Consider the following 22,429-nt stretch of genomic DNA (forward strand, 5'->3'; position numbering starts at 1 on the left):
TACCTGAGTGACTTTAGGCTCAGGCAGCTTATCACATGAACAAAATAGTAACAGTCACACTGTATTATCTAACTAAGCTGGTCAGTATTACAACCCCCCCCCCCCCCACCACCAAATTGGTGGATGAGGAGTGTCTTGAGCCCATAAACATACTTTTAGATGTGGGCCAGGTAAGGTGACATTTGACTGTCAAAACTTACCTGGTGATTTATGGTGTATCAGGCAACTATTGTAAGGCCAGACTTTTGCTTCCATCCTCCATTTGTATATCTTGATAACTCTTCCCAGGGGGCAGGAGGGGGGAGTGAGGAGTTGATTACTAGGTTAATCTCTGTTGTTCCCCCAAGATAAGGTTTTTGTCAGGAGTGTCTTCTAAGGCATACTTACATACCAATATATTTTAATTCAAAGCACCTTTTACCATTTGATTGTCAAGGACAGTTATTAAAACAAGCTAATAGCTACAACAGCAAACCTGAGTTTGTTTTATCTGTAGTCTATGGTCTCTTTACTAATGATACCATTGATCTGATCACCTGCAGAGCTGACTGGTAAATTTTACAAGCTTAACATATGTGTACAGCCCACCTTCCCTTTCTGTCTGACCTACCCCTGATATAGTCTTCTCTGACTGCCTCATGTGTCATATCTGTATTTAATTACTTCCTGCCTGGCCTATAGTAAAATGACGGCCGGGCAAACCTCTCGTCCCTCCTGGAGGGCGCCATATAACGTCCTTCCTGAATCACGCTTTGCACGTGCCCGCAAGGCAGCGCTGTGGTGAGATCTGTCACTGGCTGTGTACCTCGAACACGGCCGATGACAGATCTGTGTACCGGCCCCGTTGCCAGTACCGTGTGACCTGCTGTGACCAATCACTGCAGGCCACATGACAGTTGTATACAAGGGATGGCTTCCTTCCATGCCATCCATTGTATACAAGTGTGTCTAGCTGTGAATGGTCACAGTGATCACATGCACAGCCTGGGCCAATCACAGCCCATCTGTGTCATGTGATTAGCCGTGGCTAATCACAACTAAAAAACCTGAATTAATCGATTTCAAGAAATTATTTGCTACAAGCAATCAAATTGTGTAAAAAAAAAAATATTGATCACTTCCCCAAAGTAGTAAAATGTTACTATGGTAACATTATACTTCCTTGGTCATAGTGTAATATGAAAAAAAAAAATCTTAAAAAAAGAAAAAAAAATGTAATAAAAAAATAAAGAAATGATTTTTTTTTTTTTCGTATTGTCACCAGTCAGTGTCCCTGATCACCACCTCGCCAGTTATATGATGATGCTGTACTGCACTGCTGACAGTATGTAAAAAAAAATTGTAAACGTTTTTTTAATTTCTTCATTTTCCAAAAAAAGTCACCATGCCTCTTATGAAATACGTCGGACTGTCTACTTTGCAAAAAGGGGTCATTTGGGGGATATCTGTTCTGATATTTTTGGGCCTCAAGAAATTAGATTGGCTGTCAGTACTTCAGGATTGATCAGTTTTCACATATATACCATAGTTTGTGAACTCTATAACTTTCCTACAAACTAAATAATACATCCTAATTTGGGTTATTTTCACCAAAGAAATGTAGCAGAATACATCTTGGCCTAAATTTATGAAGAACAATTATTTATCTGCAAACTTGTATAATTGAAACAAAGAAACATGTTTTTTTTTTTTTACTTTTCGGAATTTTTTTGTTAATTTAACAAAAAATAAAAACCCCAGCGGTGATTAAATACCACCAAAAGAAAGCTCTAGTTGCGTGAACGAAATTATAAAATTTTAGTTTGGGTACAGTGTTGCATGACCACGGAATTGTCTTTCAAAGTGTGAGAGCGCTGAAACCTAAAAATTGGCCTGGGCAGGAAGGGGGTAAAAGTGCCCTGTATTGAATAGGTTAAAAAAGAAATTCAGGGTTTAAGTCACTATTTAAAATGTGCTTCTTACAATGGGTTAAATCCAATGAGGTGTGTGCCATCTTGTGGCCTTATCTCTTTTATCTATATTTTTACTGAGCGCCTGAAGTACAGATATTGCTATACTCCTGGCATTCCTACACTGGACCGCCGGGTCTCAGATTTTGCAGCCACCCTGCCCAGTCACAGAAGAATTTGTATTATGTGAGTCTATTCCCATCCAGCAAAGAGGATGGATAGGCAGTCACACAGCAACTGTACCTTTGCTGTTAGAGTGCTAGGAGTATAGTTATAGCTGTACTCCTGAAGCTCAATAAAAGTGTAAATTGTAAATAAATAGTGACTTAATTCCTGGAGTAGTTCTTTAAAGAATCAGAATGGTGAGCGAGGAGATAATTATATAAATCTTCATAATACTATTAGTGTAATTTACTGACAATATTGGATTGATACACATACTGTACTATAAGCTGTGCTGTTTCAGAACTTTCTTTTTCAAACTTATAAGGCTGTAATGTATGTTTGACAAATTGTATCATTGGCTTGGCCACTTGAGGTGCAAAATAGAGTTCAGCAGCAGAAGTATAAGTCTTCTGTTTTTCCTGCTACCTGCTTAAAAAGTCAAATGCAGGAGGCAGGGGCAGACTGACAACTCATGGGGCCCTCGGGCAATAGGGGATCATGGGGCCCCTGTGTCCTCGCCCACACTCAAATCACACCCAAAAAAGTCTATGAAAGGTACCAGGGACATCTCATTGGGCCCCCTACTGACCCTGGGCAGTGCCCAAGTTCCCCAATGGTCAGTCCGCCCCTGGCAGGAGGTACCTGTTTGCTGAAAACTAGGAGTCTCAGCCATGAGGGTCTGCAGTCTGGGTTCAGTATGTTCACATTTTTTTCTTCCTGCTATCACTAAAGGGATCTTTGGGAAAGAAGAGAGAGTGAAATGCTAATTTATCTAACTTCAAAGACTGTTGCATTTCCTCCCTTATGCTCCTCCTATTGGTGGCCAGAAGCAACTATTGTAGAAATAATAATGTAAATACACCACTTCAGTGCTCTGGAACTCATATCTAATGATTCTAGCTTATCGCAAAACAAGTACCCTTACAACTGACTTTTTTCGAACAGGCTATAGGGGCAAGTAAGAATAAGGAATATTTGTGGAAAGCACCTGTTCTTTACACAGTCTAACCTAGTAAAGGTGAAAGTGGAAATGGCAGTGATCTTAACATATATGGTTATTTTCATTTTCACTGGCTGAATGCATATATAAAGTAGTTTATCATAGAAATGTAGTTAAAGCCATTTTATTTTAAATGGGTTAACACTTATTATTCTGAGCTGCAAATACTAAAACTGCTGTGTGCTAATTCCAGTTAAGTATTACAAAACATTAGAACATGCCAGGTCAAAAAAGTCACTCATTTGTACAACACAATGCAAAACAGCAAGCTGTAATATACCCATCTAAAAGCTGATTTACAAGTCTGATTGCATTATTGTTCCTGTATATGCAAATGTTTATGCAAATATTTGTAACCTTTTGTGCCTCTTTTAGGTCACATGTTACATCATGTGAACATTGGGCTAAAGGTGAAACAGTGCGTCCATCAAATTCCAGCCATTACAATGGAAGCCACTATCCAACCAATTACGCGCACAGTCCTTAGAGTTCGATTGAGCATCAATCCTGACTTTAAATGGAATGATCAGGTAGATCCAGTATTTCTTAATGTCTGGTAAATGATTATATGAGTTGTACTGGTATATCATGTTTTTTTTTTTCAACAAGTTAATATTGTGCTTCCTTGATAGCATAAAGAATAAATGCACATAATACTGTTCTTTAATTAAAACAAAGTTTTAAAACCTTGGTATTATCACATCTTCATTGAATTACAGTTGCACGTATGGAGAGATTGTGTGCAAATATTTTGCTGAAAGTAGACATTGCTTTAAAGGGCATCTCCAGTTTTGCAAGAAAAATTATTATTATGATAATAGAGCATGTTGTAATTGAATGTTACTTAAAGTTACCTCTCCATTTCAATCTACAGCAATCTAATTTGCTGTAAAATGCAGTGCAATATGGCAACCTGGAGGTAATAGTTCCTGCTTATGTGATTGGCTCAATGATGTTCTGAGAAGTCTGCACTAAGATACCAGTCAGATTTTAGGCATCATCTGTAACAAAAATTTTATTTTTTTGTGAGATACTTCAAAATAGGTAATTACTTCTAAAATGGTGCAGGCCCTGCAATTTTCCTCATTAGAACACTGCAAGTGCAACAGATGATTCATAACGGAAAAGTCACTTCCATTCAGACTCACTTTGCACATTAACATAATCAAACAAACAGCTTTGCAGTGCATCGGGCGGCGGCTGCAGCATTGGGAACATGTTACATGTTCCACCTTAAAGACTGTGTAACATGCAACATGTTCCCAAAGGTGAACTTATTCTTTAAAGAGTAACTCAACTTTTGTTGAAAAAGAAAAAAAACATTCCTCTCTGGGTGACTTATGAACATTGAAGTGATTTTGACAAACCTTATTGCTGATTCCTAACTTTTGTCATTTTGAAGATATAGCTGTTTGTCTGTGTCCATGTGCCAAATGAATGTGAATGGGAGTGATTTTTTTAATTATCAATCAGCTGCTGCACTTGCAGGGTTCTAATGAGGAAAGTGGCAGGAGATCTGCCTCCCTTTACACATGTATTTATAGTCCTAGGAAAGAAATTTGTTTTATCCACGCTTTAATATTTTTATTACACCAGAGGCCAGCAGTTCAAATAGTTAATGGTCTGGATGCAGAGGGTCCCTTGTGATGTTTTTTATACAGAGTAAGCAGGAGCTGTAGTGGAAGGGACTGAAAACCAATACTTTTCTGAGCAATGTTAATAATTTTTTGAAGAACCATCCTTTTCACTGCTGAGCAACTGATACATCACACCAAAATAACAATGTTTAGTATGCCCTTAATAGAAGAACAGTAAAAGTTCACTATTAGATTTCCTCCCAGACCACTTTTCCTGAGCATCCTCAGAAAACGTAGTTGTTGCTGTACTTGTAGTTGTAATACCCGCAATAGTATTAGCCTACCAGGGTAAATCCTGATCACAATCCGCATAAATAAAATAAATTGATAACTAATATAAATCTAAGTAAAATATTAACAAATAATTCCAGGCATTGGCATGTTATACATATTTACTTTGGTCCAGCCTAGACCAATGTAACTATGTATATAACATACCTATGAGATGCCGCTTTAGACACCGCTACTTTGGTGATTTCCACTTGCTTCCAGTTCTTGTGCTAAGCGGCCAGCCTGATGCATTGTGAATACAGGAGGTTAGTCGCTCTGCATGGACAGCACCATTCAGAGAATGCTTTGCATTTTCTGAATGAATGCAAAGCATTCTCTGATTTGAGAAGGTGGAAAATGTGATGTCACCATTCCACCTCGTCCAATCAGAGAATGCCTAGCTTTCATTCAGTAAATGTAAATCATACTTTGAATGGCACCAGTGATAAAAGGCCGGCCTTTTGTGTTAACAATGCATGAGAGGAGCCACTTGGCGCAGGATCTGGAAGCTAATGGAAATCACTGAATTATTGATATCTATTTCAATGAATTCCAGCTTCTAGTGGCATCGGACAGTTATATAATATACATAGTTACGTTGTCCATTGGTCCAAAATGGGACACGGGGACTATTTTGTAACATGATGGTGCCTGAAATGATTCTTTGAACAACACTTTAAGATATATGTACCAGCTCCGCCGTAACCTATTCCTGCAGCCTGGGATATGTAATGGGGAGCAGGGTAAAAAGAAAAAAAAATAACTGCTTTAGATTGCAGAGGGGAGGAGCCATGCCAAGAGGTTTAAGTGACTAAGATGGATGAAGATCCACTTTAAATCATAGTGCGCTTCATGCACCAAGGCTTCCATATTGCTTGTCACACTTCTGGCATTGATGAACAAACACTTTAACTAGTTCTTGACCGCACTATAGCTGAATGACAGCTACAGCGCGGTCATCCAGTTCTGGGAGGGCATAATATGACTTCCTGCCAGAATGTGCCCCCAGTGGTTCACACCCAGCGCTCTCTGTCATTACTGTGTCCTCCACATGGCATGGTAAAGGGCCAATCACAGCAACCTTTTACTACATGATCAGCTGTGTCCAATCACAGCTGATCACCATGTAAATACACTTGCCGGTTATCGGCAGTACTTTTGTCACACTGTCACAGCGTGACGAAAGTGCTGCCAATAACCGGCAACTGTGAAAGTAGTCATCTACACTGAAAATCAGAGCACTGATTATCAGTGCTGCCCGAAAGTGCCCAACAGTGCTGCCCATCAGTGCCCAACAGTACTGCCAATCAATGCCCATCATTGCTGCTTATTAGTGCCGCCTCATCAGTGCTGCCTATCAGTGCTGCCTATTAGTGCAGCCTTATCAATACACATCAGTGAAGGAAATAATTCCCTGTTTGCAAAATTTTATAATAGAGACAAAGAAAAACTTTTTTTTTCAACATTTTCAGTCTTTTTTCATTTATAGTGCAAAAAATAAAAACCCAGTGGTGATTAAATACCACCAAAAGAAAGCTCTATCTGTGTGGGAAAAAAAATTTCATATGGGTACAGTGTTGCATAACTGTGCAATTGTTGTTCAAAGTGCAACAGCACTGAAAACTGAAAATTGGACTTGGTAGGAAGAGGGTGAAAGTGTCCAGTAGGCAAGTGGTTAATTCATTCTTGCATTTTGCACTTGCATTTACATTATCTTATTTTTGCAAAACAAATAGTACTGTAAGTTTAGTGTTTTTTTGTAACTTGGGATGCTCCTGATCACCTGCCATTGCTCTTCGTACATCTTCCCCAATTCCACCCTCCATTAGTGATTGATCCTCGTCTGACTTATTTACCCCACTATATTCTAACTCTCCCTTCAAACTCCATCCAACTCCTAGTTTAAATACTTATCCAACCTTCCCGTAAACCTTTTGCAATTAGGTACAAACCATCTTTAGCAAATTAATTGTACCACCAATAAAATGTCTGCCCAGTACTCTAGAAACCCAAATCCTTCCTTCTTACACCAGGTCTATAGCCATGTGTTTTGCTCTCTAAGCTCAGCTACTCCTGTGTTGTGCATGGCACAGACAATTTTACAGAGAATAAAACCCTGGAAGTTCTTCTCTGCAACTTACAGCCTAGTTCTATAAATTGATTCTTAAGGATCATCCATCGTCCATGTTTACTGTCATTCATGCCAACATGTACCAAGATAACTGGGTCATGCCCAGTTCTTACCAGTAATTTGTCAGCCCTATCCTCCACATGCTGTGGTGATCTGGGCCACAGGTTTTATTAGTCCTATATATAGGGTCCCCTGTGACCATCAACTTCCTGGGCGTTTCTGCATTACTCTCACAGCCCATATAAGATTGTCTCCTGTGCCAGTTGTAGGAGTAACAGTGACTTCTAGGACTGCCATCCACACATTTTCACACAACTTTTTTACATGTCATCATGCGAGAGCATTATGGATCCCAAAGTCAATAACACAGTTACACAGGGTTGTATTTATATAGTATACACTGTGTGTGTGTATGTATATATATATATATATATATATATATATTTGTGTGTGTATGTATTGTCCATACACTGAATAAGTGAATTATTCAGACCGGTATGTGAACATGTTGGAGGAATTTGTTTTTCCACGACTTGATGAATTGGACTTAGGGGACATTTGGTTCCAACAGGACGGAGCAACGGCTCACACTTCAAGAGCATCAGTGGCTGTTTTAAGGGAACACTTCCCGGAGCGCCTCATCTCAATAAGGGGCGATTTGGAGTGGCCAGGCCGCTCCCCCGATTTGGCCCCTTGTGACTTTTTTTTGTGGGGTTTTTTTAAATCCCACGTTTATGTAAACCGTCCAAGGACCCTACAAGACCTGAAGGCCAACATCCGCGCAGAAATTGCAAACATACCCGCTGCTATGCTGGTAAGGGTCATGAAAAACGCCAGAAATTGGCTTATTCAGTGTATGGACAATGGGGGGCGTCACCTACCTGATATGATTTTCAAAACTGTGTAAAACAGAACTTTAGATATGTACCTACATTATTAAAGACAATAAAAACAATTCTGATTCATAAAATGGGTTTTATTGCGTTTTGAAAAAAGGAAGTTATGTTGCTGCACCCTGTGTGTGTATATATATATATATATATATATATATATATAATTTTGTTTTGTAGTTATATAGTATATACTGTGTGCATGTGTTTATATATTTTTTTTATTATTGTTATTTTTTGTTTTTTTCAAACTGTGTATTATAGCTTCTGCCTACAGACCCACTTTAAATAGCAAAGCCCTGTGTTTCAATTAGATGTCCAATTACTAAGTAGGCCATTGCAAATTATGAATCACAGTGAATCAGATCCATCTGTTCTGCAAATAATAGCCAATAAATTGAAGTGTTACCTATTTGAAAATAAGGATCTGGGTCATATTAAAGACATGTTTTCTGCACCACATTGCCTTTAAGATCATAATCTATAATGGGTTTGAATGTATGCTGTACCAGTAATAAAAAAAATGTTTAATATTGATTTATTTATTTTAATTCTTCTTGTAATTGAAAAATAGCATTTAGTGATTTGTATATGAAAGCAGTCTAATAGAATGTAAGCAGATGTTTAATTCATTATTGGAAGCTAATAAAAAACTAACAAATGGGAGGAGGAAATAAAGAAAGATAATGTCTTCCCAAGCAAAGAGTTGGTTACAGTTTTGTCATGTTCAGCAGTAGTACAAAGCTCATTAATGCCTGCTGTTGGATTTAACCCAAAGGTCAGAACACTGGCTTGCCAATCTTTTGTATTACATAGACTGAACATGATGAGAGGCACTCGGTCACCCAATAGGTGATGACCCAAACAGTTCACAAGGTCAACATCCCGTAGCTCTTCATTCCCAGTGCTGCCTTTATGAGTTACATGTTCATTATCCTGTCTGGGTTTTTACATCTATAGGATAATCCAGCCAGATTCTTTCTACATTGAAAGTTAATTTCAAAAAGTTAGAGTGATAAGCTTACGGTTAAGTCTGGAAGCAAGTGCTGAATTTATTTGAATCTGTTTTCCATATTACATTTCAAGATTTATGCTTGCATAGTACATTAGTTAACTTGGTGTCACTGTTGAGTGAGAAATACTATAAATGTTGATTTAAGTTTTATGAAGTAATCTTCATTTATCTCATAATGCAGTGCCTCACTCAGACGACACAATAAATGAGTGAAATGAATTGTTGTTGGATAGCATCTAGCTTGCAATTAATCTAATATTTTTCCTGACCGAACCTGCTTGTACATTTATTTATCCCATCTAGTTTTAGGGAAACAAGATAATCATGGTGTTTCCAAGTAACATTAGATATTTAATTTTATCTGGATGTCATAGAGAATTTTCCTTGCTTGATTGCTAGATATAAAGTGTCAAAGTCTACAGTTCTTAAGTATTAGAAAAAAATGTGAATACAGAGCACAAATTGGCAATTGTGTATTATAACACTCAAAGTAGCTAAACTAAATATACCTTTTTACACATCATATTGGTAGAATTATATACCTATAGTGTACTTATAGCCACAACTTGTTTTTTGTTTTTCTTTTTATTGTTTTGGATAGCACAAGGAAAGGTTAAAAATCGTGTTCATTTATTTACTGCCCATATTCTTTTGAGAAATTTCCTTTTACTTCCTGTCCAGGAGACACAACTGGAAGTGCTAGGAAATTTCTACAAAGTGACAGCTGTCACCGCAACAGGTTTGCCTATTGGAAGAGTCAGACTCGCCTCCTGTCAGCCATGAAACTGCTGAAAGTTACCATTGTGTAATTATTTTCAGAAGCCAGTTACTCTGTGGCATTTTGTTAAACCTCAACACTAAATTTATTAACTATGGGGAATGGTCATTTATTGGGTCTCTAGTTGTAGTGGCAACTGAAATCGTATTGTCTTAGGCCTTGTTCACAAGGGCGTACTGTAGTGTACACCTGTGCAAGGGCTGTGTTTGCCCGCATGGGTATGCACAAGTGTTCTGTGCATACCTGTGCAGGCAGTCACAGCCACTGCTCCCAGTTTGATAGCGTGTGTGTTTGGGACTGTGCACCCACACCAAAAATACTGTCAAATTGAGAGCTGAAGCTGTTTCTGTGCAGCCTCTGCATCCCAATTGAAATTAATAAGACTGCCTGAACAGGGATGCATGGAATACCTGTGCATCTCCTTGTAGGCAAATATAGCCCTTGCACAGGTGTCCACTATAGTACACCCATGTGAACGAGGCCTAACAAGAAATTTTTATTGGATTTGTTTCCTGTTCATAGTTGCCCCCAGGGGCCTTAATGACATGGTGTCACTCTTGTGCCTTCTCCCTAAACAATGATTTATCTGATTTCTTCAATCCATACTACAACCCCTTTTTCCTGTGTTTTTAGATTATTTTGTCTTTTGTGGATATAACTTTTTTATTATTTTTAAAATTTTGTCACCTTTTGTGTGTGCTTTTGTGTGTATTGCATACCTTCATGTCTGGTCCCATACTGATTTTTTCTTACTTTTTTTTCTCCTCATACAGTGTTATGTGAGTTTTTTGCCTTTTTTTGACTTTTATTTTTCTTGATAACTGGAGTGCCTCTTGTGAATTTACAAACATTACCTTGTTTCCCAGCAACAGAGTTTTTTTTCTTTTTTTCCTTTTATACTTCATATTGTTAGTTTTTTCCATTTTAATAATTTACTTTTTTTGATTGTTGGAGTGGCCCTTTATATCTACAAAGTCTACAAGGTCAGCATCCCTTAGCTCTTCATTCCCAGTGCTACCTTTATGTGTTCATTATGCTGTCTGTTTTTTTATATAGTATAATCCAGCAAGCTTCTTTCATACTACATATTCTTAATTTTTTCCATTTTATAAATTTGCTTTTTTTGATCGACGGAGTGGCCCGTTATGTCTACAAAGAATGAAGTTGTTTCCCAGCAACAGATTTTTTTTTTTGCCACTCCCGGTTCTCTTGTTGATGCCATGGAATTCATTGACATGCACAGTTGGTGTCTGTTCCAGCCCCGGAAATGCATGCCAGGTTACCATTACCTGCCAGGAGCATTTCTTTAGAGCTATTTGAGGACTCAGCATTTTTTCTTCAGCCATTTATTTTTTGTTTCCATTACTGGGATCATACTTTTACTTTACCTTATATCAGCACTCCCACAGCGATATTCTTCTTTTTATGTAATTAAACCGCAAAGGTACCTTTTTTGCTTTATACATGAATTGGATCTGGTATAGGATATCTATATTCACAAAAGTGTGTATGTTTTTGTCTTGCATGCACGTTTATCTGTTGCCTTCGTTAGAATGTCTTTATATTTTTCTTACTTTAAATCTGGTTTTGCAACTATGACCACTGTAAAACACTGAGATCTTAAAATTTGGTGTGCTGACATTTTTGTTGAAATTAATAAAAACCTATTGGGGGTTCAAAACCTTCTTTTCTACCCAAAATTAGAACATTCACATATACTTTTTGCTTGGAATTTTTCCATCTGTGACATATAGGAGGTGATTTACTAAAACTGGAGAGTGCAAAATCTGGTGAGGCTGTGCATGATAGCCAATCAGCTTCTAACTTCAGCTTGTTCAATTAAGCTTTGACAATAGAACCTGGAAGCTGAAGCTCCACCAGATTTTGCACTCTCCAGTCTTAGTACATCAATCCCATAGTGTTACTTGCAGAGGTTATAAAATTGTTGAAACAATTGTTGAAATCCTATATCAATTAAAAGTGGTCCTTTAAAGCTGGAGTGAAACTTTGTTTATGCAGGCATTTATTGAAAAATTGCTTGGAAAATGTGCTGGAATGCATACTTACCAAAAGATTTTCCTGTCAGCTTCAAATACAGTAAACGTGATCCAGGTGCTGTGTCGGTACAGCAAGACCCTGGTATCTGCATGATCTCTGTCTTGATCAGTTCTTTCTTCCCACTCTGTGCATTAGTACATTGCGCTCTCTACAAAAGGGCAGTGCATTGATGAGTGTAGATCCTCTGGCCCTGATTGTCCATTTCCTTTAAGTTACTTCCCTCTGATTTCAGTCCCTCCGACTAACTGCAGGAAAGCTGAGAAGAAATAGATAAGATAGTGGGTGATAAATAAAAGGTTACAAAAAGGAATAAGAAGCAAATTCATTTGTTTATAGGTCAGGAACTACTAACAGTGCTGTTAACAGATACATGGGTGCCGTTTACAACATAAAGTATATGCAAGACTAATTAATTACACTTCAAGTTATAATCTATTACCAAAAAATATAATACCAGATGGGAATTTGGTCAATTACATTTTAGTCTCTTCCCGTGATCTGGAAAGCAGCTGTATTTTGTTTTATACTTCATTTACCCTGAATTAAAGGAAATAGAGAAACAGTTACACTGAAAGGCAGTTGTAAATCATGTACTAACAGTTTTGTAATGACAGGTGCATGGAACAGTTGGAGAACCTTGGTGGATTTGGGTCGAAGACCCCACTAATGACCACATTTACCATTCAGAATATTTTCTTCTGCAAAAAAAACAGGTATGGTCCATCTACAGCATTCAATGACTGCCAACATGGTGCTACATTTTGCTGCATGTCTAAAGAATCAGATGCCATTATACGCATGTGAAGAAATTAAGGTTATATTAGATCTCGGACATCCACAAGATTTAGAATTATCTTACCTCTTTTTACAAGATTCTGCCTTTTTTCAATGCATCTCACAAGCATTATCCTGCTCATCCCACAAGATTTGTAACTTTTTCCCCTAATCTTTTTGGTGGTATGGAAATTTCTCCTGCCACAACATACTGTACATGTAGTAAAGGTACCGGAACTGGCAACCCTGCTTCCAAAAAATAAGTATCCCAATTTTTCCATGTGTCTGGATTAGAGATGCTTTGCAAAAAGGAATTGGGCCCTGGGCAAAGTAGCAGCTTTGGCCCTCCCATCCCTTTGTTTGACAAATTTTGCAGTAGACAATGAGAAGCAGCCTCATTTGCATAGTCTGTACTAGCATTCCTTGCCCATCATACTCCACACAGCACAATTTTTATCATTGTGCTACCTCCCTTGTTTACTGCAGGAGCATGAATTTTAATATTATTTAATATGTCAGCGATGTGAAGTTGGTATATAAACAATTGTTTATGAAAATAAATATTGTGTATTTTTAAGACGTGGGGTGTGCCTTAGCCTCCAGAAATGTTTTATGAAGGTAAAGCAGAGTTCCACCCAAAAGTGGAAGCTCCACTTTATTCCTCCCCTCTCTGCTGCCACATTTGGCACCCTTTGGGGGGAGGGGGAAGTGGGTACCTGGTTTTGACAAGTACCCACTCCCACTCCAGGTTCAGTTCGCTCCGCAGCCTTCTGGGACACTTCCAAGGTCCCAGAGGTCTGCGGCCCATTCATAAAGGGGAGAATGCTTCGCGCATGCGCAGTCAAGATGACAGCACCAGCACCCAGCAGCTGATTGAAGCATCGGCCCTAATATTAAAAGTCAGCAGCTACAGTATTTGTAGCTGCTGACTTTTTGTTTTTTTATGGGGGAGGTGATGGGGGCCAGAACCCGGCTTTAAGAGTACTTTGTAATTTTTTTTGTGGAACTTTAGTAAAACAGAGTTTAACTTCCACAGGTTGTTTTGAAAGACCAACAACTCCTGGTATTTACAATACCCATCTTTGAACCACTGCCCTCCCAGTACTACATCCGGGCAGTGTCCGATCGATGGCTAGGAGCTGAAGCTGTTTGTATAATAAACTTCCAACATCTCATTTTGCCAGAAAGGCATCCTCCACACACAGGTGAGAGTTGCATATTCCTTCCATCTTCAGTTGCTCTCTATAAATTCATATCATATGCAAAGATAATTTCATTTTTTTATAGGTCTGTCTTCTATTTAAAATCTCTAATTTATTGAGTCACTTATGGCAAGTTCTAGATGCAATTGTTTTTGACCACAGATACTGATCAAAGGTGTTAAAACAAATATTATTTTACTTTATATTTACATTTATTGTACTTGGTTAAACGTTAGCAAAGTTTAGTATCCATCAGTGTTCCCATATCCCATTTTCTCCATCTCATTATTTACTTATTATTATAGGACCATCTGCACTTTTTTTTTTCTCCCCCTGCAAAATCCCACAAATGCTATTGAGCCTGCCAGTAATGTCCATCTAATGCAGCTTTCAGTGATGGGGTGGCAACATTCAGAGCAGTTTTGCCACTCTTGTGTATGGTGTGCCTGCTTGCACTATAGTGGGATCAGTAGTGTAACTGTGGATTTACAAGCTTGTAGCTTGTCATTCAACACCTAGCCACACCTAGACCTGCTTACTGCTTTTTTGAATGACAGCACTGCCTCTGTTGCTGATACCTTCCCAATATGAGCTGCAGTGTCTGGGAGGGGTAGTGATTGAGGAACAAAAGCAGTATTGGCTTACTATGTGAAGCTTTTGCATCACATAGTAATTGGATTTTGCCATTGTTTAGACTGTCATATATAAGCCTTTATTTGTACTTTTAATAAAATTAGAAATTGGCATAAATGCTCAAAACCTACAAGCACCCAAGAGTGCCCTCTGCATACACTCCAGCAATACTCTAATTTCAGGGAGATGGTAGTATATCAACCAAGAAAATCCAGAGTAGCTGATGGACTTTTTCTTTCTGGATCACTTTTGAGGTATGAACGGCCATTAACATGTCCATTCTGATGTACACAGAAGTAAGCATTTTGGATATCACTTTGTTAGATTCCCATTGATGAATAATATATTTATTTTGATTATTTTTTGTTGCAGAGTTGTTGGACTTGCAACCTTTGACTGTGACAGCTTTGGGACATAGAGAATATGAAGCCTTGTACAAGTTTACACACTTTAACCCCATTCAGACACAGATCTTCCATACCCTATACCACACAGACTCAAATGTTCTACTTGGAGCTCCAACTGGTTCAGGGAAAACTGTAGCTGCAGAATTGGCAATCTTCAGAATCTTCAACAAGTATCCAACAGCTAAGGTCTTGAACTTTAGTTTACCATTATGTTTGAAAATCCTGTTTGTTGAACATGTAGACTGTTTTTCCAGTGGCACGTTTACTGTATGTCAAACTTGAAGACAGAAAGGAATATAGTCTAGAGTTGTTTAATTTCCAGCAAGTTCTAGATTTGTGTAAAGCTGAATCTTCATTATGAACAATTGTCCTGTCAAGCACTGGGGTAGTAACAGATCAGATTTGTTGTAAATATTATTCCAAAATGCATAAATTGTATGCCATATATTGTGTATATTTTTGCAGTAAATGTATGACCTTCAGTTTGAGGGTTCATCAATTGACAGTGTGTGGAAATTTGATTTATAACATGTATAATTATTCCTGGTGCGATTTACTACTATTTTTGTAGTAACGAGTACCATCTTTTTTTCCAAGAGATTATTCAATAGGTTCTTTGATATTTTTATCTTTCAAGTAGTGCACTTTGGCATGTGGTCTTCATAGCAAGGAAAACATTTTAAAAACCACTAATGAGACTATTCCTAAATCATAATACTCAAAGAGCAAAATGGTCAAAAGAAAATATCAGTCAGGAAGCAATTGCATTTTTAGAATGGATGAGCTATGGACTTTGAACCTAAAAACAGCATTGGTTTCATGGGAACCTGTCATGAGTAAACCCTAGCAACTGCCATTGTTAACAGTTTACCTTTTAACCTGTCACTCTTGCCTTCAATTCTTTGATTTACAAACCCAAACAAAATATGCAGATAAGGACTCCTGACTTTTCTGATGTGCATACTTATGGTTAGTGGCCCAGAAAATATCAAAGCCAGTGGGTGAGCAAAACAGTCTGGCAGTTAGCATTTCAGAAGGTTGTCAGCAAAGGCAGTCTCCATATTTGTCTTGTGACATGTTTACTTTAAATGTTCTCTTTTGAGTTCGTTTAGCCTCAGAAACATTTTATAACATGTGACTCCATAATTGTTCCTCTTTAAAGATACACTTCATTCAACCCTACAATTGAACCTTCAGATTCATGCAAGGAGTTCATGTCAGCTATCCATCCATTGAGGCTTTAGTGCAGGAATCATTCCAGTGCGCCAATCCACCTTTAGATCAGGAATGATTCCAGTGCACCAATCCACCCCAGTAATTTTAACTGGAAATGTGGTAATTTGCTTATGCACTCCTGTCTGCAATAGGGGACAGCTGTTCTTAAAGCCTAACTCCAGGTAACTTAAAATGTATTGCAGTGGTTCTGTGTCCGCATTGCAAGGGTTAACTGCTCTTTTTTTTTTTTACATAAACTCTGATTTACTGCTCCTCTGGCAAATTGCACTCCCCTTCTAAGTTAGTACTCTGGTGTAGCGATTCTGGGGCTTTGCCTCTTCCCTTGTGGGGTCCCCCCCCCTTTCCTTTCCCCTACAGCCTGGAGGTAGTCCCTGGACACTGAGCACCTGTCTTGGGTATAGAGGTAGGGGCAACGAGAGCACCTTAGGCCAGGAGCAGTGTGTGGCAGGGAAGCTACAACACTTTTTTCTGTTTGTCGTGACCATGGCCTAGTATACGCCATTTTAAATGGTTTGTTGCAGTCATTAGAATAGTGTGCACCACTTTACACACACCCTGATCTCTCTTAGATGAAAGAAAATATTATGGTTCTGATGGATGAGGTATGCTCCTATTTAAAGCTAGATCTGCTCCCTGGAACTGGACCTAAGGTCACCACTATGGGATCTTCCTAAATCCAAGAAACCAAAGAAATCAGGTTATTTCCAGTTCAACCACTAGCACAGGATGTTCTGTAAGAGGACTGGCTACAGCACGGCAAATACCTTAAGGTTCAAGCTGAGGATGTCCCTCTCTTCAAAGATCTAGGGGATGAATATTTTGAAGGCCTCCTTTGCTTTATTTACGCTGCTGCAGGAACTTTTACACAGCCTACACACCACATTTTGTAAGAATATTTTTTGACTGCTGATGAACATCTTGTCCATTTCCAGACATCATCTGAGTTGCTAGTCCATTTTCAAGCTGACATCAAATGGACAGTTTTGATGTCTTGGGTCTAGCAAGCCAGTTGATGTCTTGAAACACACATTTTTGCTCAGCAGTCAAAAGCCATTTTTCAAAAATGTGGTGTTTGGCTGTTTGAGTCTCTGCAGCTGTATAAATAATGCACGTATCACAATGAAATCAAGCACCCTTACAAGGGACACTTTACTGACTTTCCCTAATCAACATTTTGTGGATTGTTCTTCCCTCCAGTGATGAGGCTAAAAACTTTTCAATCCACCCATCCCTCTCTTTATCATCAATCTGTTTTACTTGTATAGGCAGTCTACATAGCTCCTCTGAAAGCTCTAGTCCGTGAAAGAATGGAGGACTGGAAAGTGAGAATAGAAGAAAAGCTTGGTAAAAAGTAAGTGTCTTTTGAAATTCAATATGATATTATCAGAAGCTGTAGTTTCACATGTTTATATGATAGGCTACTTGAAGTTTACTTTCATGGCTGAGCCCCATGTATAAATGCACATATTGGCCAGCACACCAAGGATCTCCAAATGAAGTCCAAAGGATTTTATTGCAGAAGATCACATCACAAAAGAACAAGTGCAACTTTTCGGAGCTGCGCAGATCCCCTTAGTCAGGCATCTGATGACCAGATGCCTGATGAAGGGGTCCTGCATGGCTCTAAAAATGTTGCACTTGTTCTTTTGTGATGTAAAAGCCTATGGACTACATTTGGAGATCCTTGGTGTGCTTGTGGATATGTGCATTTATCCGTGATGTTTCCAGGATCCAGCTGGTAGTCACTGCGACACCCGCTACTGATGAGCCCTGTTTCCAGGAACGTGTGCGATGGGAATATAGACAAGACTGAGCCCAATGTATTTCACAGCAATTCCTCATTCCTATCTATAATTTTTTTTTTTTTTTATAATTTTCCCATTCTGAGTGGATGTTCCTTTACGCCCCTCAGAACAGGTGCCTGTGTGCCACCCCGCGATTTTGTTATGTCTGTGTCCCTCAGACACAGCACATCACAGATCGGATATAGACTCTCTGATTGGGCCTCCCAATCACATGATGACTGTGTCCAATCACAGCCATCACTGAATGTAAACAAAGACACGTGTCTCTGTAGCTGTTTTCCCTGCTGAGCTCCATGAAAGCTCAGTGCAGGAGGGGGATTGGGGGATGCTGCAGCCTGTGACAGCTGATATGTGTAGCTGATGATATTGTTCAGCTACATGGATCTGCAGCCATCCCACACCAGTGCATCAAGCACCATTTGTCCCTGTTCAGAGTTTACATGTCAACACCTGTCACAGTGTCCCATAAACAGCTGTCAACATCTGTCAAAGTGTACAGTGCACAAAAACATCTGTCAGTGTACTAGTGAACAAAACATCTGTCACTGTACCAGTGCACAAAACAAATAAATAATAATTAAAAAAAAAAATGTAAAGCACCCCTGTTCCCCTTGCTCACTCTCAAAGGCGAACACACAAATTGGTCTCATATGCATACGTAAACGGCGATCACACCACACATGAGGTATTGCCAGGAATGCCAGAGCAAGAGCAATAATTCTAGCACCAGACCTCCTCTGTAATTCTAAATTGGTAACCTGTAACATCACCTATGGATATTTTTAAACACTGTAGCTTGGCACTGTTCTATAAGCGCACACAATTTTAAAGCGTGACATGTTTGGTATCCATTTATTTATTTTATAAAAATTGCGTTTGAAAAACTGCTGCGCAAATATCGTGTGACATAAAAAATTGCAAAATCCACTATTTTATTCTATAGGGCCTCTGTTAAAAAAAAATTTCAACTTCAAAAAACTCACCATGCCTCCTACTAAATACCTTAGAATGTCTACTTTAGAAAAAGAGGTCATTTGGGGGGTATTTGTACTGTCCTGGCTTGTTAGTGTCTCAAGAAATGAGATAGGCCACCAGTATATGTGTTGTGATCAGATGTGATTAATTTTCAATGATTGGTACCATGGCTTGTAGACTCTATAAGGCTGGCCATACATTATACAATTATCTTCCAATTTTCTGCCCAATTTCCTTTAGATTTACCTTCAACTGTGTAGTGCAAGGGCCTGCCTAATTGGGTACAACTGAAAGTGTTGTTTAGGTTTGTCCTCCTATTATATGGTTTTTGGTAAATCTTAACCAAAAATCTCCAGATAATTGTATAATGTATGGCCAGCCTAACTTTCACACAGACCAAATAATATACACTGATTTGGGTTATTTTTACCAAAGCAATGTAGCAGTATAAATGATGGTCAAAATTTATGAAGTAAAATTAGTTATTTGCAAAATTTTATATCAAACCAAGAAAAATGTGGGTTTTTTTTTTTTAACTGTTCATTTTTTTTTTTTAATTCAGCGCAAAAAATGAAAAACCTGGTGGTGATTAAATACCACCAAAAGAAAGCTCAGTTTATGTGAAAAAAATGATAAAAATTTAATATGGGTACAGTGTTGCATGACTGAGTAATAGTGTGAGAGCGCTGAAAGCTGAAAATTGGCCTGGGCAAGAAGGGGGTGAAAGTGCCCAGTATTCAGGTGGTTAAACAAACTGAAGGTTTAAAATCACTTTAATTTTTCACATGACTGCATACGCCAGTTATATTTGCACACAATTTAGTATGGATTATATAGCTGAAATCTCCTCAAATTCTGTCATTCCTGTTCTAAATCTACAAGAATAGCCTTTATATGTTTTTTTGGAACAGAAATCTCCTATCTCTAGCTAATCAAGGTGTGCTGTGTGTTTCCATGAGGCACACTTGTAAATCTAAACCAGTGTGTTTGCTGGACTTTCAGCAAATAAAGAGATTTAAATAAGTATGACTATTTTGGTTTGCATTTTGGTTTCTTTGTTTGAGCAAGTGGCTCAGTTATTTGTGCAAACTTTTTAATAGCCTGTGCAAGGTCATAAGTTGTATGATTTAGTATTTTAGTTTGGGCAAGCAATTAGCATAGCAGCTAATGGACTGAAACGTTTATTGTTTTTCCTGTGTTGCTTCTATTTCTATTTTTCTTCCACTTGCCAGTTAGCAATGGGTTGCTGAACACTAAGCTTGACAATATGAGGAAATGTTATTAACGAGGTGTTATTTATCTTTAGGACTAATAGAGCACTAATGCATATCATGCACATAAATAGGAATAATCAAGGCTGACAAAACGTTGTCAACTCAAATGATAATTTGTTACAAAATACAGCACAAGTGTGCATTTGAGAGGGGTTTTTTTTTTCATTATTTAATGCATATACATTTGAATTCGCATTTCCAAAGTAACATTGAGTACAGTATACATGTGACAATAGTGAATAACTACAGTTCCTTATATAAAGCTATACACTTTGGCGGGGGACATTAAATTCACACAGAACAGAAAACCATAAAGGACATAACGCTACTTCCCTCCAGGTGCGGCCACCCCCTCCAAAATGACGTGATAGTGAAGTTTCTCTCCCACTGCCTTCATTCATCCTAGGACAGCTTCAACACTAAGCATCCCATGTACATCTTATAGGATAGCTCCCTAACCATCCGCTACGCCCACTGTCCTAAAAATACTATCCAGAGTTCCTTTAAAATGTTGTGTGGCATACCTTCCTGTGTATATAAAAATGATCATAATATCTCGCAATTGCTCTTTCTTCATATCTCCTAACACTTGTAACTGAAGTGAAGAACAGTGAGATAATTCATATTTTAAAATAGAATTAGGGAGGCTTTAAGTGTGCAAGCCATTTAAAAATGCACCGTGTTTAGGAGGAAATGTTCAGACATTTATGTTTTTTTAATCCATATTGTCTTTTTGTAATGGTCTGCTCTTATTCATGAGTCAAAAACTTTGCTTCCTAACAGAGTTGTTGAGCTGACGGGTGATGTCACTCCTGATATGAGGGCTATTGCTGAAGCTGACCTCATTGTCACTACCCCAGAAAAGTGGGATGGGGTCAGCAGGAGCTGGCAGAACAGAAGTTATGTACAGAAGGTGGCCATTCTAGTCATTGATGAAATCCATTTGCTTGGTAAGTAATGGCAAAAACCAACTAGCATTTTAGATGTTGCAGAAGGAAATCATTCTGTCAGTGTACATTTGTGTGTTTTTTTGTTTTTGTTTTGTGTTTTTAGGGGATGAAAGAGGACCTGTACTTGAAGTTATTGTGTCTCGAACAAATTTTATTTCCTCACACACAGAGAAGCAAGTGCGGGTTGTTGGTTTGTCAACAGCTCTGGCAAACGCTAGAGATCTTGCTGATTGGTTGGGCATTGGGCAGGTAGGTGAGCTTTGTTACTCAGCCTAAAAATAAAGTAACTTTATGTTGTCCACACTGTTATTTCAATTAAAGTGCTATTTACTTCTTTTATATCACATGCACATGAAGTGCATTACCATTCCAAGTTGGTAGTTGGGTCCATCACATTATCCAAGAACTTTTTTTGTTCCTCATCGCTATTCGTAGTGCAGACTTTTATGATCCCTCTGGATGTACTGGGAACTATTGAAACAACTGCCCATTTTTGTATTTCAATTACTGTCAAGGAAAACATTTAGGGTCACAAACCAGTGACCAAGTTTTATAGTAGCTGTAAATACAACTTACTGGATATGTTTACATTTTTCTCTGCAATCGAGCACTTCAGATTCAAATTTTTGTATCTTAAAGTGGAGCTTCACCTAAAAGTTCTGCTTTTCCTCCTCCTTTCCCCCTCCTCTACCACTTTTGGATTTTTTTTCTGGGTACCTATTTCTGACAGGTACCCATTTCCACTTCCACTCTTCTCGCAAAGGTGAAAAAAGCATAAGTTCACACCCCCTAGACGGGTCATAACAGCACTGAAACCCGTAAGTGTTTATTAAAAGTCAGCAACCACAGGATTTGTAGCTCCTGACTTTTAAACTTTTATTTTTATTTTTTTTACAAAAGACAGTAGCTCCTCTTTAATTTGTTTTTCATCCAAATGATGTTTAATAAAGTCTTGTGCCATAATTTTGTAGATGGGACTGTTTAATTTTCGTCCATCTGTGCGGCCTGTTCCATTGGAGGTGCATATTCAGGGATTCCCGGGACAACACTACTGCCCTCGAATGGCTAGCATGAATAAGCCTGCTTTCCAAGGTAAGTGTGTTTCAAGGCAGTGTGGAAATGGAGTTTCTTGTATTTGTTTTTTGTACTCACAGCGTATTGTCATAGAGACTGTGAAATGATTAGGTAAAAGTTATATGAGAGACCTTGGTAAAATTATAAATCTAGTGACAGCTGGAAATTAGGATTTCTATACTTTGTGAAAAAATAAGTGTATGTTA

The 22,429-nt window shown here is 38.3% G+C and overlaps 1 protein-coding gene across 1 annotated transcript in view; it reads left to right on the top strand.

Moving 5' to 3' along the window:
* ASCC3 (activating signal cointegrator 1 complex subunit 3) overlaps positions 1-22,429 on the top strand; it is a 915,848-nt gene that overhangs the window by 687,286 nt on the left and 206,133 nt on the right. The window contains exons 21-28 of the mRNA XM_089665174.1: positions 3,490-3,644; positions 12,508-12,606; positions 13,704-13,872; positions 14,875-15,095; positions 17,411-17,496; positions 20,983-21,149; positions 21,253-21,398; positions 22,121-22,241. Of these exons, the coding sequence (XP_089521300.1) occupies positions 3,490-3,644; positions 12,508-12,606; positions 13,704-13,872; positions 14,875-15,095; positions 17,411-17,496; positions 20,983-21,149; positions 21,253-21,398; positions 22,121-22,241 (1,164 nt within the window). The remainder of the gene's footprint in view (positions 1-3,489; positions 3,645-12,507; positions 12,607-13,703; positions 13,873-14,874; positions 15,096-17,410; positions 17,497-20,982; positions 21,150-21,252; positions 21,399-22,120; positions 22,242-22,429) is intronic.

This window comes from Staurois parvus, unplaced genomic scaffold, assembly GCF_062004578.1.
Source record: "Staurois parvus isolate SC_StPar_1 unplaced genomic scaffold, SC_StPar_1.0 ptg000048l, whole genome shotgun sequence".
NCBI classification, from domain to species: Eukaryota; Metazoa; Chordata; class Amphibia; order Anura; family Ranidae; genus Staurois; species Staurois parvus.